This window comes from Vicia villosa, linkage group LG5, assembly GCF_029867415.1.
Source record: "Vicia villosa cultivar HV-30 ecotype Madison, WI linkage group LG5, Vvil1.0, whole genome shotgun sequence".
Taxonomy (NCBI): Eukaryota; Viridiplantae; Streptophyta; class Magnoliopsida; order Fabales; family Fabaceae; genus Vicia; species Vicia villosa.
Genome location: NC_081184.1, coordinates 101,371,977 through 101,398,186, shown reverse-complemented (window position 1 = coordinate 101,398,186; position 26,210 = coordinate 101,371,977). Strand labels below are relative to the sequence as shown.

General features: G+C 32.2%; 1 protein-coding gene across 1 annotated transcript; it reads left to right on the top strand.

The window, feature by feature from the left end:
• The first annotated feature begins 9,224 nt into the window (after positions 1–9,224).
• LOC131601891 (uncharacterized) lies at positions 9,225–18,650 on the top strand. The gene is made up of 19 exons (XM_058873821.1): positions 9,225–9,501; positions 10,383–10,486; positions 10,782–10,868; positions 10,966–11,041; positions 11,141–11,215; positions 11,323–11,376; positions 11,587–11,646; positions 11,729–11,845; positions 12,177–12,271; positions 12,357–12,565; positions 13,621–13,718; positions 13,924–14,027; positions 14,137–14,302; positions 14,712–14,834; positions 15,374–15,456; positions 15,826–15,967; positions 16,107–16,136; positions 17,296–17,366; positions 17,604–18,650. The coding sequence occupies exons 1-19, from the start codon at positions 9,463–9,465 to the stop codon at positions 18,421–18,423; spliced, it is 2,553 nt and encodes an 850-aa protein (XP_058729804.1). The 5' UTR covers positions 9,225–9,462; the 3' UTR covers positions 18,424–18,650.
• The last annotated feature ends 7,560 nt before the right edge of the window (positions 18,651–26,210 follow it).

Below are 26,210 nucleotides of genomic sequence, written 5' to 3'. Positions count from 1 at the left end.
ATGATTAGTAGGAAGTCACAGATGTAACATCCCGATTTTTCTATTTTATTTATTTAAATAATTAATTAGTAGTTATTGTGTTAATTGAGTTATTACTTGGTGTGATAATTATTTAATTGTGTGTTATTGTGTTAATTGAGTTATTTGAATTATTGGTAGAATAATGAGATGATAGATATTAGGCCTAATTATTCTAAGTAGAATTAATAGGAGGAGTGTGTGCCTAAGCCCATTTGATTAGAGAAAGATAGTAATAGGGATTAGGTTTAGTCTCATAACTTATTTTTGGTAGAAGAGAAGAGAGAGAATACAAGAGAAGAGAAAAGAGGAAGAAATAGGAGAATAGAGAAAGAGAATGGAAACCTAGATGAAGAGGAATCTTCGAGAGGTAAGGGGGAGAATCCTAGTTATAATGGGTATTGTATAATATGCAATGGGTAGTTTGTATGCTTATGCTTATTCATCTAACTATTTCATAGCTTTCAATGTTGGGGTTTGTATGAAATCCATGAATTTGTGTGATTAATCATGTTTTTTGTTGTTATGTTGACAACCCATGGTAGAACTATGATTAGAAACCCTTATATGCATGATTTTTGGTGGTTTGGTTGAATTTATGTAGTTTAAAACGGATTTTGGAAGTTCTGTCAAAAATGGGTTTTTTTCCAAATATCGCAGAGGGCGCGTCGCGCCGACAGAGCACGCGTAGCGCATAAACTTCCAACTTGGCGCGCGTAGCGCGGCCTGTTCCAAACTTTTGTGAATTTTGATTCTTTGCTTTGGGATCCTGTATGCTTATATTTTAGTATGGATTTCCATGTATTTTAATAATTTATTCAACAATGTTTGGATAAGTTTTGAATATAATTTGTAAGGATACATGATACTTGGATTTTGGCATATGTATGTGTTGAATTGGTGAATTGTGTGAATAACATTGATTGGATTGTATGCTATGTGTTATGTATGATTGATAAATGCTAAGTGAATGCTTTATTGATGATAAATGTATGTTGTGTAACGTGTTGGTGGATAATTCGAATATGGCGAATTATTGTGATATGCTTGGATAATTAAGGTTGTGTGATAATCTTAATTGGATATATTGTGAATTTGTTGCACATGCATTAATGGGGAGATGATACTCTGGTTATGGCTTTGATCCTTGTGCGAAAATAGAAGCGTGGCTTTCTTCCTTTATGGATTCGGCAGCGGTGGACTATATGTTCATATTTGAGGACTTTGGTCTTGTCCGAATCAAAAGTGTGGCTCTGGTTCTTGAATATGGACCCGGGAGCGGTGAGCTTAATATTCACATTGATACCACATGCATGAGTCACATTAATTGCATTTATAGTCACATTGGTTGCTATGTGATGTTTGAATTTTGAAGCGTGCTTATGTGATAATCTGAAATTTGTGCTATGTGTAATATTTGTGGAACTCATTTAAATTATGAAGTGTGTTGAATTGTTGGATTATTTGTATACTATACTCATTGTTCATATTATATATATTTATAATGATGTGAATTCTCAATCTTCTGTTTGAAAGATGTTCTATGCAACATCGCGCAGGTTTGGATGAGTAGTTGTACTTGCACGAGGATTACCCGAGGAGCTTGTTTGGTTAATTTGTTTCAATTAGGTAGAGAGTCGATGCTCTGGTCATGTAACACTGAGGGTATTTGAACTCATGTTTTGTTGTTTTGAGTTATTATATAATCTCTTAGTTAACATTTTATTTGGATATATTGTGTTAAGTGGCCTAGGTGCCTATGTTTGAATTCTTATGACATATTTATGAGGTGATAATGTCATTGTCGGTAGATGATTATAGTATGGGATATGATCATTGAAATGCTTGAGAAAATATTATTCCGTTGCGATATGCATATTGATGAAATATGAAGTTTTCAAATGTGTTATAATCATGATCAAAAGTATGATATGTATGTTTATTTTGTTGGTTTTCATTGTGGTGGAAACGACATGTGGCACCATTTAGTTATATGCATGCTTTATTACTCTGTTAAATTATATTAAATTATTTTGGAGATAGAAAATGGGTGTTACAACAGAGGCCATAAAACTATACTAGATATGAGAAGCGCTAGTACGTAATCGACGTTCTACGAAGCTAGCGATGTCCTGAAGTATACATGCCATGTTACAACGAGTGTATCGACATTCCTACATTGTATGAGGTTGATTATGCCTAAAACCCTTGAGTTTTGTTTTATGTCACGCGAGTGCTAGAACATTGTAGAAACTTAAGAGATTTTAGATGACCCTGATACCGAGAAGACTTATGGTTATAGTAGGACTCCATTGAGATAGTATTATCTCACCCCATGTTTTTGATTACCTTTTTAGATGGATAGGTTACCGAAGAAGGGAAAAATGGGATGACTTAATTGATGCAATAAGATTTCCCTTTTATTATGTTTTCTACTGCATACACTTAATATTTTATGTTTTAGACATGTTGTATATGTATGGACATTAAATGTAACTTATGTGAATTCATATACTTACGTCATTTTTACATTATTTGATGTATCAATATCACATATTATAATATCCCAATTATTCTAAACCCTACGTGGTTGGTGTAACAGCCCGAGCCTTCTGCGCTCCTAACACTGCTACCTCACGATCTTCTCTACCCCCTCACTAGTAGAGTTTTTGCCTTTCGTGAGAATCGAATCCTGTACCCTGGGATTTAAGTACATGCTCAATCCATTCCCACTACCAATTGAGCTAGTGGGAATGGATTGAACATGTACTTGAACCCCAGGGTACAAATTTTGATTCCCACGAAAGGCAAAAACTCTATTAGTGAGGGGGATAAAAAAGATCGTGAGGTAGCAGTGCCGAGAGCGCAAAAGGCTTGGGCTGGTACATAAAAAGGCTGTAACGCCCGTTTATTTAATTTAATTATTTAATTAGTTGATTTCAAATTATTTGGTGAAATTGTGGATTATATATGGAATTGTGTTGTTGGAGTGGCTTAGGTCTAAAAGTGTAGAAACATAAAAGTGTGACTAGATATTAGAGTTTATGCTATTTTATTATATAGTTGAATAATAACAATAATAAAAAAGAGAGTAAATAGCTAGTGGGCCTATGTTGTGTTAGCATGAAGAATAATGAGGGGTGTGTTTATTAAGCCCATTAGTGAAGTAGAAAGTTAGTAAGGAGGTTAACATAAAAATAAGAGAAAGAAAATATAATAGAGAATTCGGAGAGAACGTGAAAAGAGAAGGTTTTCGTGAAAGAGGAGAAGAGGCACAAAGAGGCTAGGGCAAGGATTCCATTGAAAGAGTAGAAAGCCTTCAATCAAAGGTAAGGGTGAGGTTCTAATCATATAAATTTGGGTATTGATGATTAGTACATAGGAATGATTTTGGATTTCTATGTTGATGTTTTAGGTTTTTCTTTGATTTCATCTTCTTTGTGCTTCGTATGGATTTCGCATATGAATGTTGTTGTTGATTTGGTATTGGTATGATGATAATATTGATGAATGTATTATTTTAAGCCCTCTAAATAGGTGTTATAGGATGTTATAAATGTTATATAATCGTAGGATTTTGAATTCTGAAACTGGTACTTTTTACGGAATCAAATTCGGAGGTACATAAGGCATCCAACGGCGAAAATCGCATTTTTGGGTTTGCCGTGCTGTCAGGCTCGCCGGGTGAGAGAGGCTTCGCCGCGCGAGGGGTTCGAGAAGGTTAGCTACTGCCTTGCTTTGCCAGGCGAGCCATCACATTCGTCGGGCGAATCGAGTCAGAATTGTAATTTCGTAAATGTCATAACTTGAGGTTCCAGACTCCGATTGATGCGCCGTTCGAAGCGTTGGAAAGTTAACACAATGAACTATAACTTAATAGAATAAAATGATTTATAGTATGTAGTCTCCTAGTATTTGTATTAGGAATGAGTGATGAGATGATGTAATGGTAACATAGTAAGTATGCTCTTTGCTATGAATCGACGTAACCATGTCATGATATAAATTGATATGTGTTTTTCTTATGATGATAGGATGTTATTGAGATGATGATGCATATTTTTACTATGATGAAATAATGATGTCTCGTGATGAATTGACAATAAATATGCTTTTATTAAGAAGTTGAATTAACCGTGTCATGTTGTTACTTGACTTGTGTATTATGATGTTTGATGCTATTATGATGAGGTATGATAAATATGTTGAATTGATGTTGTTATGATAATGTGTATAATATGAAGCCTGTGATGAGGTATGAAATAACCAGATGAATTGATGTTGTTATAATGATGAAGCGATGGCATATATTAGCGTTTGTACAAGCTTATGCCTTATGGTTGCATAATTATTGTCGTTATGTTGCATGTTGCGTCGCATACATTGCATTCGCGATAGCTTGGATTGGCAAACTACGATGGTCTGGATTGACAAATTACGATGGTCTGGATTGGCAAACTGAGATGGCCTTAATCCTATTGTGTGGATTGAGTGCAAATTATGACGAAGATGTATGCCTTGTTGATGCCTCTATTTATTGGCAATTTTGCGATGAGGGTGCATGCCCTATTGATACCACATGCATTTGCATAGTTGTTGGTCTCATGGTATTTTACATGTTGATGAATGACGATGAACTGCTTAGTGATGAATCATTGTTTAACTAATGATGTGATGATGAGCTGATTGTTGTGGAATATTTGTGTACTACTTGTTGATGTATGATATTGATGTTTTGTGAAGTGGTGAATTGTGTATGACTTTATTCTCATATACTTGTTATCATACACTTTCTTATATTGTTATGATATCTCACCCCTTTTGTTTGAATGTTACCCCTATGTTGGTAACGCGCAAGTAATCCGAAGTAGCTTTAGATTGAGGTTAGCCGAGGAGATTTTCTCATAGTGTGTAGAATGAGTTGGTGTCAGCTCTGATACGCAATACTGGGGTTAATTGCATTTGTTTTGTTATGTTGGGAGTAAAAACTTTGTAGAACTCCACTTTGTTGGATTTATTTGACGATGTACGTTGAATATTGAATTATGATAATTATAACCCATGTTCGAAAGTTAAGAATAAATATTGTTGATGTTTTTCCGCTGCGAATAAATGAAATGAAGCTTAGATATGATCAGGGGCGGATCCAAACAATATTTATTGGTGTGGCTAAACATTAAAAAAAAGTACGAACTAAATCATATTAAAAATGAAAAATAATATTGTTTAATGCAATACATTATAATGAAAATCGTCTATCATTCACTTTTTGAAAATGAGCTAAAATGATATCATTGTTAATTGTTCCAAGAACATCTCTTTCTATAAAAGTTACAAGACGATCATTTAATGATCATTCATTTTGTTACATAATTGACTCTTCACAAATTTCATAGTTGAAAAAACACGTTCCACGTTTGCAGTTGCTATCGGCAATACTAAAGTCAATTTCTGAAACTTATAAACCATATCAAATGTGTTGCACTTATTTGTTTTCACAAGTTTTGCAAAAATATTTGAAAGTCCTTACAACTTTGTAAATTTTGGAGAGAAAAAAAGAGGTTTTTGGATTAGGAAATATAAGAACAAGAGACAAATATGAGAGATGGCGGGGTTTGAGAAGAAGAGAAAAAGAAATTATTGTGTGAGAGAGAAAGAAAAATGAGAAGAGATATTAAAAGAGAGAAAAAAGTGAGTTGGGGTGTTTGTAGTATTTTTTTAATTTATGGAAAATGCTAACCAATGCTCTTGGGGCACTCTTAAAGTGATTAAAATGGTAAGTTTTTTTAAAAAATGTGTGTATTTAATGCATTAAGAATGCATTGAAATTTGAAATATTGACATTTATAAAAAATATTTTCTTTATTTAGTATGTTTAAAGAGTGCCATATGATACTGTTTGCAAGATTCTTAATTTATACAGTAAATTAACTTAATTTTAATACAACTAAATATTATATGTAATATAAAAAAAATTGAAAAATCTGGTGTGGCTAAAGCCACACCCTGCCTCAAGGTGAGTCCGCCCCTAGATATGATGAATATGTTATTATGTGTTGCGTATCCTGTTACATGAGTATATACGATGAATGAAGGTCTAATTGTCTAATTAATTTAATTCCTACTATTTATTTTATAAAATTATCGTTGGGGAATTAAGGTGATACAATTGGGGTATTACACGAGGCTTAATTTTGTTGCTCATTCGTGATGTGTTGATTGTGAGTTGGGTTTGTAACAACTTAGGATCTTGTTTTCAAAAACTCAAACTTTCTCACTCTATACGAATGAACAATAAAATTGCTCATTATTAAAGTTTGACAAAACTCATACTTACAAAAACGACTTTTCAGATGAGGGGTGTCACTCTATATAAACTCCTTAGAGGCACTGTGTCTAACCAATGTAGAACTTGAATCTTTTCAACACACCTCCTTGCACCCAACACTCATTTAATCTTGGTGCATGCAAGGTTGGTCCTTTGAATTTGGGTGTCTTGGGCAAATTAAAAGAGTGATGCCCCTATAATTTTTTTTAATAAATACATAAGGATACAAAAAATAATTGAATAAAAAACACATTTTCATTTGACATTGTGTAAAAAGAATACAAGTATGGATCTTTGAATAAATGTTTATAATACATCAAAACTTAAATCACTATAAAGAGAGTTATTCTTCTTCTTAATTCGATTTTTTTTCTATAAAAAAATTGACCAAGCCTTTAAAATTATTTAAATACCATCCTCTTAACATTTTTTGTTGCAAAATTATTAATAATTTGATCATAATCAAGGTTCTTCAAAAAAAATTTCAATTGAAATCAACGCAAGACTATTTAATCTATATTGTGACATTGTAGATCTCAAATAAGATTTTAATAATTTGAATTTATAAAAACTTCTTTCAACAGATGCAACTCTGATAGGAATAATCAATATTATTCTATAAGCTATGCATGCATTAAGAAAACAATTAAAAGTCTTTAAAGAACTCAATATCATATAGTTTGATTTTGATTCAAGTGTTAAAACTTCTCTAAATAACTTTCAATTCTTCAAACAAAAATTTACCGTCAAGATCAACAACTTAATCCAAATTTGACACGGTCAAAAGATTTTTAACCTATCAAATAACATTATGAATAATATAAAATATTCTCTATATCATTATTTTAATTTTAGTGCCTCAATTAAATTGTTTAGTTGCTAAAATTATGGATATATTAATTGATTTTATTTTAGGAGAATTAATAGATTTTATTCGACTCTATATTTTATTTAAGGAAATTACATTATTTTATTAATTTTGACTTTGTAGTGTCCCTATAATTTTGCTAGTCAGTATTTTCAAAAAAAAATTTAACAAATTTTTTTATAATAAAAAATTGTCTTTTAATATAAATATAGGGGTAAATTTTTTTTGGTGCCCCTAAAATTATGGACCCCTGGGCTCCCGCCCCGCGAGCCCATCCTCAGGGCCACCCCTATGTGCGTGAATATAAACGGTTAACGATCCATAGTTTGATCGATCGACTCTAACACTATATTAAAGTTTGGTCTAACTCATCATTATCAAACTGACTTGCAAGATGCGAGAGGACACTTTATATAAACTCTTTAGAGACTCTATGTTATAATCAATGCGGAACTTGAAATCTTTCCACTACTCATCAATTTGCTCGAAATGCTCGGAACTTAAACACTTAGGCTATGTTTGGGAGTTTGGAGGGTAGGGGAGGACTTCCCAAAATGAAATTTTAAAAAAATATAGGAAAATATTTGACATTTTTTAAAAAAATGATTTTGTTTAGAATGATAAAAGAGTCATTATCATTACTAAACTTTTAATTTTCAAAATACTACAACAACCTAAAAGATATTTGGAAAATTTATGTAAACCCTTCAAAACCCTCCTTCAATACAATTTTTGAGTTCCCCCATTTTATGGGTTTTTGGTGTTATGAATAAACTCAAACCCTCCAAAAACCCTCCTACCCAAAATCTTTTTATCCTTTTCACCCAATTCTTTCTATTTTTCAAAGTCCTCCTCTCCCTTCCCCTCCAAACTCCCAAACATAGCCTTAATATTTCTAAAAATTTAGATTTTTTAGACCTTAATCTTATTTTGCAATATAAACGAGTTTTATTCATAAAATAAATAATAATAATAATAAAAATTGACTACATTACATAACAAAAATATAAAATTTAATTATAGTTTCGATTTATTTATTTTTACATGTTTTTAAAATTGATTCTCTCGCTTTATAATCAATCGATTTTAGTCAATTCTTTATATTTTTCAATTAAATATTATAATGCGGTTTTAGTCAATTATTTATATTTTTCAATTAAATATAATAATGCGGGTGAGTGAAGTAATTCAACTAATATATTTTAATTGAGATAAAAAATGTAAAAACAACAACCTATTTATATATTAATTTAAAATTTTTATTAATCAACAATTGAAAAAAATAAAATAATGCAACATATTTTACATATCATTAATTAAATAAAAAAAGATTTCTAAAATAAAATTAATTAAATAAAAAAATATTTCTAAAATAAAATAAAAAATTTATAGGAGTTTTCTTTCAAATTTTGTCCTCTTTTTAAAAAAATAACAAAGTGTTGATATTCCATTTTAAAATTTAGTATTTCTTCTAAATTCAATTCTTTAAAATTTTTGATACCAACTTTATATAGACACGAGTCCATAATTAAACCAATTTAATATTCATAACATATGGATAAATATGATGACATGTAAACCTAAACATTCCTGCTTTTCATAAAAACCAACCTCATAGTAGGACAGAACCAACCCTATAATAGAACGAGATCAAAACATATAATAATCAATTAAAAATGAAGACAATTTAAAATAAAAGATTAAAACTTCATTATTTTTTATATAGAGAAAAAATACACTTAAACCTAAATATATGAATTGAAGTTAGTAAAAAAAAATCAAATCTCCAAGTCAAATTAAAATTTCCGTATATTCAGCAAAAATAAATAATAATTCACGGAATTTCATAAAATATGATTGACACATTGAACGAATGTGTAGTCGTAGACCAGTATACGTATTTTAATATTTCCCATACATTTTCAAAATAAAATAAAATAAAATAATATTTACAAAAACATCACAAAAAAAAAGAAAAGAAAAAAGAGTGCATTATTATTTTTGTACCGAATCCCTTTCCCCTCCTTTTCATTTCACTCCTCATTCTATTCCCATAGCTACCATCATTTTCTCTCTCTACACTCCTCTATATCATTCTCCAAGCCCTTGCGTATTTTCGATCTTCCTCCATCGAAATTAGGGTTTACAATTCTCAATCTCCACCTCTCCAATTCCATGCCCCGCTTCTAGATTCACCGACGCTTCACAGATCCCAACCTCCTCCGCCGTTTCCTTCTTCTCCGCCGTCATGTTCTGGAAGCTTCCCTCCATATCCGCTTCCTCTCCGGTCAGTTTCTCACTCTAACTGAAAAATACTCGAATTCTGTTCTATTACGCTCTATTCAAATTCGTATTCAATTCTTTCTATCGTTTATAATTTTCTTTGCTTTTTCAGTTGGAGTATCAGTTAATTTTAGTTTCTCTCTTTCGAATTTTCGAATTCATGGTTATTATTTAGTAGCAGTTAGTTTCTATTTAATTGCTAGCGATTAATTGTTCTCTCACTGTGTTTAGTTAATTTCTAACCTCGCTTTTTTAATTAACGTAGTTTTTTTTTTTTTTTTCATTTGCTGGACTGAATTTAGCTTAACTAACGTTTTTTTTCTTTCTTTCTATGCTTTATTTAATTTGGTTGTGAATTTCAGTCTCTTTAGTTAGCGAATTATTCAATTAAATAACGGTTGATGTTTTGTATGTAATTTTTCTTAACCTCCATATCTTAAGGTGTTGATTTGGGCATATGTTTACTGAGTATTGGAAAGTCGTCGTGGTTAAAGCTATACGATCAGATTAATGCGAATTTTGTGGAATAAAAAGAAGAAAAGAAGAATCTAATGAAAAGTTTCTTTAAAAACTTTTTAGCTTTTGTGTTTTTGTAAATTTGAATTCAAATTTCGAAGGAAGTTCCCGGTTTTCGTCTTTTTCTAATGGAAATTTTTTGCTTCATTTGTTTATAGATTTGAATTCAAATTTGAAGGCAGTTCTCGGGATTTTGCTTTACTTTTTCAAGATTATTACATTTTTATGTTCTTTGTAATGATATATTATTAAATTGAAACTATTAAGATGGCTGTTTGTTTTTTACAATCGAAGTCTACGGTGGCTGAAAGCTTGCCTAGCTTATTTACTTGCTCAATGTTTCATTTTTGTGTTGCTGATGATTTACAGGTCGAGGTAGTATTGGACAAGGATAACTACACTTTGGAAGAGCTTCTGGATGAAGAGGAAATAATCCAGGAATGCAAGGCCTTGAACAGTCGTCTCATTAACTTGTATGTCTCTGTTCAGTTCAAAATAATGGATGTTTTCTTTCCCTAACAATTTTCATCCATTCTGGTGCTTATTGTTGTTTGTGAGAGTCTAATGATATTGAATGATCAATGTATCTTTCATATAATGAAAAGTGAAAACTAAGGCTCAGTTGTTGTTGTTTTACTTATTTTCTGTATCTGTCCATTTTTACCTTCAGCGATAGGTGAGCTGAGAGTAAGTTTAACTGCATAAAGCACAGGCTGGATACAAAAAGATGATTGCTAATTTTTTGCTATTGCTGTTGTTTGCTTTCAGTTTGAGAGATAAAGAGCAGGTTGAGCAATTGCTTCGCTATATTATAGAAGAACCACCAATCGATGCTGAAAACAAACGGGTCTTCAAGTATGCAGTTTTAACAAATAATTTGCTTCCAAAGAGCTTATGTTTCAACTTTCTTGTTTACCCCGATTTAGCATCTGATTATTGATCTATGATTTAGGTTTCCGTTCATGGCCTGTGAGATCTTTACATGTGAAATTGATGTCATTTTGAAGACCTTGGTGGATGAAGAAGAGGTCTGTACTCAATTTTCATGGCCCACCTTGATTTTGTTCTACTTTATATGGCGGTGCTTTGCTTGTACTTGTTTACACTTACCATTCTTGTTATTGCAGCTCATGAACTTATTGTTCTCCTTCTTGGAGCCTGACCGTTCTCATAGTACTTTACTGGCTGGGTACTTCAGCAAGGTACATGTTTGACCTTCAGAAGTTTTTGTATTTATGACATTTTATCTACAGTAGTTTATGGTTGTGTTGAAATCACTTGCTTGATATTAATTTCTTGCCATTTCCAGGTTGTTGTTAGTCTAATGATCCGGAAGACAGCACAACTTATCAGTTATGTTCAAGTAAGTGAAATAATGTTGATTTTTAGTAATTGTTTTTATTATAATATGGTATTTTACATTTTTAATAGGACAAACCGGGTTAAAACTTTTTCCTTTTGTTCATAGTATCTTTATGCAGTGCTGTTTGTAGTCTATTTTAGAGTTAACCTTATGCTATGTGGTATCCTTGTGAAATGGTCTTGCATTCATGCTTCAGTATACTTTCTGCAGGCCCATCAGCATGTATTTCGCCAACTGGTTGATTTGATAGGCATTACATCCATCATGGAGGTAAACATCTACTAGTACCTATAGCTTAAATGAGATCTTGCTAATGTGCTAGAATGGGTTCTGAGATAAGTTATCTGTACAGGTTTTGGTTCGACTAGTCGGTGCTGATGATCATGCATATCCCAATTTTATAGAAGTGATGCAATGGTTGGCTGAGAGCAACTTGCTAGAGATGATTGTTGATAAATTAAGTCCCTCAGTAAGTGAAACATTTATATTATGGGTTTCTATATGTTGTATGTGTACATAATTGTATACCAAACATCGTAGTGTTGATCACATTTTGTGGGAGAGGCTATTTTATAAATTTAATGGTAGATGATCCTCGGGATGGTTGATAAAAGTTGACTGCGCTGTTCTTCATTTACCTTACATGAAACCATACCGTCTTTGAATGAAAAAATATGGAGAAAAAACAATCCTTTGAGATACTGAAAGATGGAGTGTGAGTTTTATGGGATCTTTGCTTCTGTATTGTCTGTTGTTATAAATAAATAATCTGACAACTGCTTCCTTTTTGTTTGAACCAGAGTTCCCCTGAAGTTCATGCCAATGTAGCTGAAACATTATGTACAATAACTCGAATTCCATCATCCACTTTAGCACTTAAGCTTTCAAGTCCAAGGTTCGCACTGCAAGGCTTTACATACTTTCTGCTTTCTTAGTATTTATACCTGCAAATTAATAGTTATTTTTTTATTACTTTGCAGTTTTGTTGCAAAAATTCTGGATTACGCATTGGACAATTCACAATCAAAGTCTAGCCTTGTCAACTCACTTTGTGTGTGTATTTCTTTACTGGATCCTAAAAAATCAGCTGTTTCATCTTCACTTTTTCATTCATTCCGAAGTCAAAACATGTATGAGCCACCAATTCCTGTAAATCCAGATACTATTGGTGCAATGCTCCCTAAACTAGGTAAGTATAATTTTTGCTGTCCCGTGTGCGGAATAGTTTATACGCTTGCCATTAGGTTTTCCATTTATTTATGTTACATGTTTAGAATGACATGTTACTTGTTGAGTGAGAGAGAAAAAGACATGTTGAATACTGGGTGTTTCAACTAGACCTTGGAGTAGATTAAATTTTATACAGGCTCAAGGCAATACATACAATATAGATATAGGAGATATTATTCCTATTTACCTGATATGATTCAATATGATATGCCTATACTGAACAATAAATGCAAATATCATATTATATTTTTGACATTCTTAAAGGAAATTAGTTATTTAGAAAAGCTTATAGATTTTTTCAATTATGTAATAAGATGCATAGTCATTATGATGTATAATAAGATTTTGAAAAAACAACAGGGTGAAGTCCCCAGTATACAGGAGGTGTATTAAGCAGAACCCTCAAGAAAGGAATATGTGATTATAGATTTTGGTGATTTCGTAACATTATGTACTTGGTTTGAGACTTTCAATTTAAGATTTTCATTTGATACAATAAAATTTAAATTTACCAGTTACCATTTTTTTGGTCCTGGTAAATAGAATCACTGGAGAGTAATGCTCTAACAGAATAACCTGGTGTTTTCCAATTGAAAGGTAGTTGACAAAACTTTTCCTAGAAGAATGATGCCTGGAGCTTTGCCAATAAAATGGGTTGTAATGTGGTTTGGGTTCTAATTATTTTGAGAACTATTGAATATCTGGTATATTGATTTTTCTTTTTCTGAACGACATTTCCAAGTCCTCTAAACCATCAGTAGCTATCAAAATACCTCTGGGTTAACATGTTGTGCAGCTTAGTTTTGTTTGGCTTTTTCTGGGAGGAGGAGGGGTTGTAGTTGATGGTAGTGGTAATGCACCTTGTTTTTTACCTTCTATTATTTCTGAATTAGAATCTTGAGGAATGATAAGAATTTTTTTTACTTCTATTTTATACATAATCTGGCACATCTTGTTATAGTAGCCTTGTCACATCATCATCATCGTCATTAAGGTTGCATATCTTGTCTACAGGGGATTTGCTTGTGCTTTTGAATGTGTCATCTGACGACAAGGTATTGCCTACAACATATGGTGAATTGAGACCTCCACTTGGCAAGCATCGATTAAAGGTTTGTTTTATTTTGTCACAAATTTGATGTAGCTGCTGCCCCCTTTGAAACTAGGTCGTATGCGTAGTTGGTCGGATGAGATTTAATCTTATTCCACAGATAACCTTCATTGTGTACCTTCGTCACTCTTTTGAAGTCCCAAGCAAACATAGCTCTAATATCATATTTTAATACATTTTTTCTGATCAATTTCCATTTATTTCAGATCGTGGAGTTTATTGCAGAACTTTTAAAAACCAGAAATGAAGTGGCAGAAAAAGAATTGGTCAACTCGGGAACCATTGGAAGAATCGTTGACCTTTTTTTTGAGTAAGCTACTTTTAATTTTCAGTTTTGCAGAGTCACAGAGATGTCTAATATGATCTTGAACATTGTGACATAGGGGTTTCTTACTATTGAAACATTATCTACAATGCAGGTATCCGTTCAATAACTCGTTACACCATCACATAGAAAGTATCATATTATCATGTTTGGAGAGCAAATCTGATGCCATTGTTGATCATCTTCTCCAAGGTTGTGATTTAATTGGGAGGTTTCTCCAAGTAGATAAACAATGTGTTCTTTCTGCTGAAGGCAATCAGGTAAATGGATGCCTCAAACTAATACATGAGAGATTGTGTGTGTATTTGGTCCCTGATACACAGCTCTTAAAAGTATGACACTGAGAACTATGATGCACTTGTAATTTTTTTTGAGTGTGTGAATTCAGCTATCGTATAAGTGAAAAGAAAGATGGATCAAACATGAGTTCATGTGATATATCAAATATGCACTGTTTAGGTCTACATGAACATCTTTTAACTGAATGCATGATCACACACTTGGAATTTTTTTGATATTGTGTGAAATTCATCTATCTTTATTTTCTTCAAGTTTTATTTAAGTAAAAGTGAAAAGAAATATGGATCTAACACTAGTTCATGTGGTATATCCTATATTCACTGTTTAGGTCTACCAAAACATCTTTTAACTGAATGCATGATCTTGCAGCGAACAATACCTGCGGCTGGAAAACGGGCGACCCGAGCAGGAAACATTGGACATATTACTCGAATTGCTAATAAACTCGTTCACTTGGCTCATAACCAAAGCCACATTCTAGCACGTCTTCAGGTTAGTTTTTTATGAATTCATTGAACAAGTTTTATGGTTTTCATATTAAGTACTAAGTAGGGTATGGAACTTTGCCAACTTGTATATTAGTATTGAATATCAGAAAGATCTGTAGTAGAATATATGCCTTGAATTGAATCCTTGAAATTTTTTCTTATAAACTCATCATAGAACTTTGGTATCTCGTATTAACAGTCTTGTGTAATAATTCATTGTGTTTCCTATCAAAAAAATTTTCATTTTGTGTTGCTTTGAGGATAAGAGTCATTGATGTATTTTGATTCAGTTTTTAATAATTGTTTTCATAATATTAGCATCAAATGTGTTTAGGCTTTAGATCCCTGAGCTAGTCTTTTCTTCTGAATAACTGTCATTATTTTGTAAGTGTTCCTCTGCACTTCCTTGTTCTCTCACTGTGTTGGATAGTTATTTGGTTTCATGTGCCTTAAACATTGAAGTTGAACTTACGTCTACAAATTATGTTTAAGTGAACACTCTTTATAATATATACTAAAACTTTACATATTCAACATTTGTAGGAGAACCATGAGTGGAATGAATGGCAAGCTACAGTTCTTCAGGAGCGGAATGCGGTTGAGAATGTCAATCGCTGGGCTTGTGGGTAAGCTCTGATTTAAGTTATCAAGCTATAAAGTCTTAGAAAAATGTCAGTGAGAGAATCAAAGTTTATTTCTTTGGCATCAAATTTATTAGCAGTGTAAATTTTGATTTAGGGATATATTTGTAAACATAGGCAAGGCTTAAATATTTAGTCATATATTTTTATGCTAACAGGTCCTTTCATAACATGTGGGATAAAAGGGTGTCATATTTAGTGGTATCAGAGTACCAACCGCTTTAAAATGAGTAGTAATATGATAACAATTGTGATTATTCTTGAGTAAAAGGTGTTTTCTGTGTTTGACATTAAAAACATAGAGGAGTGGATGATGCAATCCTTTAATAATTTTGTTGATGTTTATCTGTGCAGACGTCCAACTGCATTACAAGATAGGATGAGGGATAGTGATGACGATGATATTCATGACAGAGACTATGATGTTACATCATTAGCAAATAATTTGAGCCAGGCTTTTGGATACAAAATTTATGGAAATGAGGACAATGAAGAGGTTTGTTTGTAGCTGGTTTATGCACTTTCATCTGTCTCCCCCCTTCCCTCCCCTCCCCCCATCATCCCATTTTTGTCTTTCATGTTGGACACTGTAGCCTACATATGCTAGACTAATGCGGTGATGATCTTAATTACAGGAGCATGGCGGTGTTGAGCGAGATGATGAGGTAACAGTTTATTATTTATAGTAACTAAAGTAATTGTATTTGATTGATTTCACAGATTTTGAGAACCACTTTGGCTCACTTTTTAATTTGGTTACTGACCCCTGCTCATTATGGGCCTGTGTACTTCTTACATATATGAAGTGACCATTTGAAATGTTCCGTGGCTTGTAATCTGCTTTACTATTTTGACCATTGGTTGCTTTACTTTTTGCCTCTTTCCTTGTCAAACAGTAATCAACTAAAGCATAGAATTACAGGAACATACGGGTAAACCCTAATTATAGAGATCAGAATCACAGGCTCTCATCCTGATGCACCATTGAAACAGAAAACCGAAGACAAAATGTCAGAATTTTTCAGAGACCTTCCTTTCCGAAGGCTTGAATATAATAAATTGATTGGGTGCCTTCTCTCCTAAATTTCCCTTCCTTCTATCCATATTTCTAATATTTTCCACCCTCCTTGCCATGTAGGGAAAATTGTTATTACTACCCCAGTCCCTCGTTTGCCTTTATTCATGATTCCCATGCGGTACTCATCACATCATATAGTCTTAGAATTGGGCAACGCTCAACCCAAAGGCTAGGTCTAGGGGCGAGGATTGTCCGGCCATTTAAAGGGCCACTTTGACCATACCATATTTCTACTCGACATGGGGTGTTATAATTTTCCATCACAACCAAGCAGACAACTTAGCTGGTGAGATGATGAATGCGGTAGTAGCTCTAACCAAGATGTTCAGGGTTCACATCTGGAAACTGGTGTGACCACTAATTTACTATCATTTGCCTGTAATAAAAACAGATAATCCTCCTCACGCTCAAGCAATGAAGACAACCCAATATGGCCGCAGTAGAAATGACTAGGATTTTCAACACCCTGGTCATGCCTAGGACTAGACATTCAGAGTATGGTTTAATAATAATGGCTCATTAAAAAATATAGGATAATCTCTAATGCCATACTAGAATTTGGGACAAACTTAATTCAAGCTCAGTCAATTTTGCAAAGAAGGCAGCCCACAGTGGGCTGCATTGGAGGCAGCTAGTGTTTTTCCAACACCTAGTATTTCTGACAACTTATTTGATTGTATAAGTATTCTATCATATAGTAATCTTATATTCTTTGTCAACTGTCTCTTTTTTTTACTAAAATGTAGGATGTGTACTTTGATGATGATTCTGCTGAGGTAGTCATATCTTCCCTTAGACTTGGTGATGATCAAGGGAGGTGAGTATTTCTTTTGTCGTATTCTTATAGCCAGTAATTTTGTTAGGAGACATAAGATCTTCTTGTTTTATCAGACAGTTTGATATATTTATGCAAAATGCAAAATTACGCACTCTAAGAACTCTTTTGTTTACACATAATGTTATCTATTGTCATGTCAGCTACTTTTATAGAATGTGTTTTTATTTCACTCAACAGTAAATGCGGTTATAAGTTGGCATTATTTGTTTTATGCAGCAATCTGTTTACAAACTCCAACTGGTTTGCTTTCCAAGATGACAGAATTGGTGATGCAAATGGGGGAACATCATCCTCTGAGATGATGGATGAGATCAACTTTAATGGAGCTGCAAATGGTGGTAGCAACAGTAGTGATGATGATGATGAGGTGGTGGTTGGAGAGGATGAAGAATTGACTGACAGCAAAAATGGTACGTCTAGTTCAAACGCAAACAAACTTAGTGGATTAACTGGTAGTGATTCCATGAATGAAGGCACTTTAGATATTGAAAGCGAGAAAGCAAGCACTTCGCACGACATGGGATTCTACAAATTTGAGGCAACAGACAATGAGGACTTGTTTGGTGATAGACCTTTACCAGATTGGGTGGGATGGGGTGAACCATCAGATATACAAGTTGCTAGCTCAAGTATGAATCCTTTTCTGGATCATAATGAATCAGGCAGTAATTTGTCTAGTAAGTCTCAATTAGGCGATCAGAATCCGAATTCTTCAAATGGGGAACCTGTGCTATCAAATGGGTCACCAATTACTAGAGATTCAATGGATGCAGATGAGCACTCAAGTCAAAGATCGGTAGCTGTACCCTCTTTATTTGAAGAGGATGTGGAGTTTGTGGGTGTAGAGTTAGAAGGCACGGGTAATGCAATGGAACAGGCCCTCAAAGAAGGGATAGTTGGGGAAGCGGGGCCATTAAAAAGAAATGTATCCCCAAAAGGGCCAGAAAAAAAAGAAAATTCTGAAGAGGGCGGTGGGAAGGAGTTCAATGATACAAATTATTGGAGGGTTGACCAAGAGGTTGCTGTTCTAGAGTGATAGATATGATGGTAAATATTGCCTTTATTTTCTATGAAAAATTAGACCAACACTGATTGGACCTTATTCTCAGTTCGTAAGGTCATGCAACAAATTAGTGTACAGTGGAGTATACTTTTATTTCAGTTAGGTTCTTATTCTGTTTCAGCTTACCAGATATTACATGTTTACCAAATTTGAATTTTGCCATCTGCAAGTGATTTAATAGAATTCCTACATTTATTGAATACTTAGTCTGATTTTCAATTTAGATTGCACATTTGACTAAATATATTTTATGCATGTTCTCTCTGTTACTAAGCAGATATGCTAATTAAGCTTGTGGTTTTTAAACTTTTATGCTAAATTTGTGATCTAAGTCATAACTTGACGTTTTGACCTGTTAATGTTTATATGGTTCATAGAAATGACGGGGTTAACTATTGTAGGAATAAGTTGTTGAATTTCATATTTGTAATATCTTGGTTCTTAGGGTAACTAAATTCTTGAATAAAATGTTCATTGTGTATGGTTTCAACAATAATGATCTGTGATGACCAATTAACCTCTCAGGAGGTTGAGAAGATACTCTTAGTAGGTTGAGAAGATAAGTATATAGTGGATCTATCTATTTCGTGGTTTCAACCAACTATGGTATCCTACGATTTGCAGAGAAGGATTTACAACATTAATTTGTAATTCCCTTGAAAGGGGGATGTTTTATCAAGATGACTTGATATTCAAGCAATTTTGAAAAAATGAGTGCAAACATAAAGAAAAAGGGTGCAAAAACAAGCTATCAAAGACAAAACCCAATCTAAGGCCCAAAAGACAAAGGAGGCTGAAAATAAAGAAATAATCAATTAAGCTAATAGATTAGATAACCTACACATTTCAAAATTCATCCAAAGTTAGATTGAATCTTTGTCTACAATTAAAACATAAATGTGCAGTGATAAAGAACACGTGAAATCTTCAAAATCATCAAGACCTAATTGATTAGGACATAAAACTAATTGATTATATGGCTTATTTTAGAAAGATTTGGTTTTTATATTTTCTTAGTCAAATCTTCAATGATTTTGGGAAGCTTTTGCACTGTCAGAAGAAACGACATAAATAGGTAGTTTACTCTCTTATTTTGCATCAACCATTCTTTTCCCCTGTGAGAGTACTAATTTTGTATACCATATTTTCTCTTGAGCTACTAATTTTGTATCCCATATTTTCTCTTGAGCTCAACCTAGTTAAAATATCTATTGTTTTGAGATCAACTTGGTGATAAAATCTCTCAGGCTTCTTAGTTCAACCCGGTGTAAAAACTCGGTAGGTTCGAGATTAGCTTGATATTGGTTTGGTTCATGGTCAGACCGTGTAAAACCTTAATTCAGTTAGGAGGATAGTCAACTTAAAACTCCGTCTTGATTCGAGATCAGCCCGTGTAAAATCTTTATTTGCTGTTAAGACTAATAACTTTAAGCCTGTTAGTTGTTTGGTTAGGACATTAACCGCTTCAAGTCCTGTTTTTTGTTTGATTAGAAGTTATCCTGAAAATTTCATTTCCTAGTATTAAGAAGGTTTGTGGGCTTAACCTTGTAAAAGCTCTCAAGCAATATTGGATACTCTTAAGATCAATTTTGGGAGAGAAGAGTATGTCGCTTCATTAGATCGAACCTCTATAATTCTTTGGTATCATTTATCTTCCCTTATCTATTTTATCTTCCACTTAATTTCTTTACTTTGAATTTCCGCTTCATATTTATTCAAGCATCTTACAAATATTTTCAAAATCTGTTTTCTAAAATGATTTTGATTTAATTTAAAAACTAGTAAAGGGCCCATGCGAACTAGTAAAGGACCCGTGCATTCGCAAGGGTCACGTAAAGTCGATATAAATATTAAATAAATATTATATAGTTATGGTTAAAAAATGTATATTAATTTATACGAATTAATAGAAAAAAATTCAATGTTGATTGTCATACAAATATTAATTTAATTTATCAAGTTGTAGTAGTTGTCTGGATATACATAGATTTGGTAATTGCTATTAAATCAAATATATGGTAGAAAAAAAGGATTGGCCCGTCCGATATGCCTATAATTTTTATAATTGTTTATAATTTTAATTTTACAATTTCTATTAACAAATAGTATAAAATAAAATATATTATACACAAAAAAAATATTTTGCATTAATGATTTTATTAGATTTGATGGATTGAATAGTATTATGTTTGTTAAATTTGTGTAGCAGTTTAGAATTTATATGCTATAGTAATTCAGAAGTCGGTAAATATATTATCTCTAATATATGTTAAATTTAAGTAATATTTTGTCGGCCCGTCAAAAAATAGGCTAGGCCCGTCGGACATGTCTATAATTTTTAAATTGTTTTGTATTGTAAATTTATGGATTCTATTGATAATATATGATTTTATCATCTAATAAAAAAACAAATTTAAATAAAGTTAAGTTTTATAAGGAATCTCTGACAAATCTTGAGAAAAAGTTTTTGAAAAATATAGTATGCATTTATCCATATTTCTTATAAACATTTAATACATAATAAAATAATTTAAATAAAAATATTGACAAATTTGAGTTTTTCATAAGAAAATTGTGTTTTCCATACATCATAATTGTCTCATGTTTTTTGTTGAAACAAATATTATATCAATTTTTAGTATAAATGTTACAATTTTATCACTAAATATTTAGTGAATTTTTACGATTGTATATAATTTAGAAAAAAAAAATATCCATTTATTTTGTAATGGTTGTTTTTTAAATCAATGAATAACATATAGAATTTAAGGTTTTTTACCCACACACTATTAAATCTCTACTTTATTTTTTAAATCTTTTCCTTTTGAGTTTTATTTTTTAAATATATTTTATTGATAATAATAATAATAATAATAATAATAATAATAATAATAATAATAACATATAATAAAGTATTAAGTAAATCAATAGTCTAAAATAACAATAAAATCTACAAATTAATATATATTATTTAAGTGGACATTAAAGAATTAATAAATTGATGGCTATTTCTTTTCCGAAGATTTTTTATATTAATGGCTATTTCTTTTCCGAAGATTTTTTAAAGAATTAATATATAATGATTTAACTTAGTAATAAAATGTCATAATGTGTGATGTGTGACATTCTGAATTTAAATTTAAATTCAATTAATAAGGAAACATTTAATAAAAATAAAATGAATGGTGTTAAAAAAATAACAATCCTGTTATTTTTTTTAAATACAAATATTTACAAGTCATGTTAATAATCATTATTATCCTTTATTACACAATTTAATACAAATATTTTTAAAATGCTGATTTAGAACGTTGAGAATGTCAAGAATCTTGTCCATATTAATTAGGATTGAGATAATTCTTAATTAAAAATAAAAAAACATTAAAAATCGAAGTAATGGAGCTATTATGTAAACTTCTAAAAACCTTTAAAAATAAAAACATAATTTTTGATAATATATTTGTAATTTCAAAAATTAATTTAAGTTTTCATAATTTAAAATGATTTACTTAATTATCATATTTTAATGTAGTTATTATATTTATTACTTAAAAAAATATGTAAAGGAATATTTTAAAATTTATTAAACACAGATCAAAATTATTTATAATATTTAAATTTTAAATAATAATAATTATAAATTATACATAGATCATATATTCAAAAGTCTAATAAAAATTGGAAATAGAAGAGCAAAAGTCTAATAAAAAAATTTTCTCTTCTATAAATATGAGATTTTCAAGGAGAATAAATAATGGAAAACGTTTCAATTTTCTATATTACAAATAGAAACAGAAGATAAAAGGTCTACCAATAGAAACAGAAGATAAAAGGACTACCAATAATACAAATGATGTGCAATGACAAAAGAGAGACTTCATGTTTTTTTAGACTAAAGGAATATAGAAGCATTGGAAACTGATGTTTTGTATAAACCCAATATTTCACGCGTGAAACAAAATATGGGGTAAACCAACCGTCCAAAATAACACCAAAATCTTCAGATTGAAATACACTATTTAAGTGGTCATTAAAGGATTAATATATTGATGGCTATTTTTTTCCGGAGATTTTTTACATTGATGGCTATTTCTTTTTCAGAGATTTTTTAAAGGATTAATATATAATGATTTAACTTAATAATAAAATATCATAAAGTATGATTTGGGATATTCTGAATTTAAATTTAAATTCAATTAATATGAAAACATTTAATTAAAATAAAATAAATGGGGTTGAAAAACATAAAATAAATGGTGTTAAAAGGAAACATCCAATATCACTTCTCTGATATCATTAAATCATATAATTCTTTACAATAGTATCTAATATCACTTCCCTAATATCAAATCCTGCATTTGAAACAACGATCTTACTAAAATCAATTTATTCTAGAGCTGTAACATAAAATCTCAAATATCTGTAAGATAAATTAATACTGGAATGAAAAGACAAATATGTGTGATTTTTTAGCAAATATACAGAACTCAATATCAACATAAACTCAATATTTCATCCCAGCAACCACAACTGCTCATGCATTCTTAACATATAAGGAACATCCAGATAAAGTGTATGAAAACTTTTTAAACTTAATTGTAAGAAAAAAATTCCATTGGGTAAGGATACAAAGCATCTTCAAAATTCATGAAGCCAGAATCACCCACACTATCCAATTGAACTTATAAAACTTGAAGAGCCCTTACTAATCTGAAAGACAGAAACTAAAAAAAAAAAACCAAATTAAGGGATTAGTAAAAGGCCGAAAACAAATGCAACAATCAAAGGCTTGTGGGTCAGAAATTATCATAGAAATGGTGCTACTCTTATCAACATCTTTTGCGGATTCAACAAAGTCTCCCTTGCATGGCTACGCGCCATCCTCATGGACTTGGAGCTTGGTATTATGAACAGTGTCCGAATTGAATTTAAACCTATATACATGAAGAAATCGAAATGGAGAAAGAGTTCAATAGAAGACATGAAGATCGAAGGTTTATCTGTTGAAGAACTTGACTTCGATTTGATTGGGATTAACTTCGATGGTGATGGAGTCGGCATCGACGGTTTCATCTATAAATGTAAAAGCTTGGATTCGTTGAAAGATAATATGGTTTAAGAGTAAGCATAAGAGATGGAGGAGGATTAAATGGAAATTTTGTTATGCGGGTGGCGAAAAAGTTAAGAAGGAGAAGATCGATTGGAATGCGGTGTCGGATAATTTTCTGAAAATTTCGTATGAAACACGTTGAAGATGAATATAAACATTAATGTTATGAAGGTTTGGTTGAGGACGATTTGAGACACTGTGGACATCAAATGCCATAATTTATAGAGTTATGAGAGGAGTAAAGAACAATGATGATGGCATTTGAAAGGTTTTGTAGGATTTCAAGAGGATGAAGAGTGAAAGGCTCCACAGTAAAATTGTTGAGTTTCAAGGTAGTTTTTTAAAAAAGGTGACTACAAATTGAGATTTTCAAAGCGTAATTAATTGATTTAGGTGGGGTATGAAGTAATGTCATAATTATAATATTTATTTGTTAATTAAAATATTTAGGAAAATGCAATTACCGTTATGTCCCCGATTATCACCCTCAAATTGATGATTAGAGGGATAATGATAGGATTTCATATGTATTCTACTTTATTATATTAAAAGTAGATTTCAAAACTCCATAATTCACCCCCTCTTGTGTATGGAGTCACATGTTCAACAACAATAACTCGTCTCTAGGATTATGCAAATGCATGATTACTCAGGGAGAAGGAATAGATACCAGAACAATCAAATCACAATTTATGGGGGTCCTTTGCAAAAGCTTCTATAACTGTATCTTGGGAAGACCTTTCACAATGACCTTAGACGTAGTGGCTTCCCTGATTCACCTCAAGTGGAAATACTGTAATGTCCATGATGAACCGGTGACGGTAAAGAAAAATTAATTTGGGGAAAAAAGGATATACAAGGTCTGCGGCGAGACTAAAGGATGGCAAAGACAAAGCCATGAAGATCAACATGACTTCTCTAGTGATACATATAAGGGATATGGCTATCCGTCTCTCAGTAGTTAAAGAGAGTCATTATGGGAAGACATTTGTAAGTAAGGAATTAGGATGGAAGTTTAAGAGAACCACCATGTCCCCTACCAATGCCCCGTGCGACCAATAAGTAGAGGCCACACTGCTTGGTTAATTTTTTTTTAATTTAATGAATATGTGAAGCAAAAATATTGATGTGATGTATGACTATATTTCCTTCAGAGAATAAATTTTCACCAACTCTATTTTCTATTTTCATTATGATTATAAAGGTAGTGATGAGGCAGAGGTGTTGTCATAAGCGCCACCGACATACGTATGTTCAAAGAAATCAAAGCCTCATCTCAAAAGGATCGGGGGTGTTATCACAAACGCCATCAAAATTCGACCAAAGCAATCAAATCCCCATAATGCCAATGCACATACAAAGATAAAGGACCATAAAGTGGTGAGTCCATATTACGTCGACTTTGAACCGTTCTTACCTGGAAGCAGGGAAGGGGTATTGACCCTTGACCTTACACAATCTCAAAAGACGTCCTATAAAACTTCAAGCATGATCTCAAAAGACAAGCGAACTCCTAGAGAAATAAACTCAAGACCTAAAACAATACCGTATAAATTGGTAAAAATAAAGGTAAGTAACCAAAACTAAAATATACACTGCAAAGCAAAAACCATAAAACTTTGAAGGTACAAATACACCGAGTATCAAGCACGTGAGGTACACACAACATAAAGTAGGTCAATCCACCAAGGAGACCGACTTCCCATCTTCCATCGCTTGGTCGAGACAATCTTGCTCTTGGGAGATGAGCCCAATGGAATAAAAATATTCCACTAGTGCAAAGAATTTTCAATAGAGTTTCATGCCATAGAGTAACTCTCCTCCAAATACTTCACGTAATCCTGGGAAAAGGCAGGATTCTCAAGGCACCTATCTCGGAAGCTGCCTTCAGTCTTTTCTGACCTTATCGAGATTTCTTCAAATATGTCTCGAGCTCTTCTATCATTTTTTGAGCAAGATCCAATGACTTGCTTGCTTTCCTGATCATGCCCAACCTACATCCTAGATAAATATTCTTGAGAAGAAGTTGACACTTATTTCTTATTTGGCACTTCATGTACAAGCATTTTCTCCTTCTCAACCAACGTGCCAAGATACTTGAAATATTCCACAACAGCCCCTACACCTGAATGTGAAGTAGATGTTCCTTAAAGTTCTTCCAAATTTAAATCTTGCTTGGTAGTAAGGGCAACAACACGCTCATTTAGCACTTATTTCTTCCTCTGAAGATAGTCGGGCATGAAGACATCTCTTCGCTCGGTATCTCTAAAGGCCAGGATAGTTGATGCCCAGCGAGTGTAGTAAGCCAAGTCCAATGACTCCTTTTAGTTAGCTTCTTTAATTTGTTTGGAAATCAAGAGTAATTTGAAGGTAGAGAAAAACACAAGAAAATGGGGGTTTGAATTGGGTTTTCGAAAAACTTTTCTTCTTAAAAAAAACTATTCATAAAAGCCAATGAGATAGTTAAGAGGGTGAAGAAAAATCACATGTTCGATTACACAAGTTCACCTTAGAAAAGGTTAACCTTGTCCACCCTCCAAGGTGATTTCGTCTTAGAAAAGAACTTAATCCACTAACCTTGAAAGATTACAAACAACCTCTAAGAGTCTAGAAAGACACCTTAGCCCTCTCAAGTATACAGACTAACAAC

Coding starts and splice junctions, on each gene's coding strand:
- LOC131601891 (XM_058873821.1), top strand. CDS start 9,463: ATGTTCTGGAAGCTTCCCTCCATATCCGCTTCCTCTCCG. Junction 11,216..11,322: donor TGGCTGGGTACTTCAGCAAG/GTACATGTTTGA, acceptor TGCCATTTCCAG/GTTGTTGTTAGTCTAATGAT. Junction 11,377..11,586: donor AACTTATCAGTTATGTTCAA/GTAAGTGAAATA, acceptor TACTTTCTGCAG/GCCCATCAGCATGTATTTCG.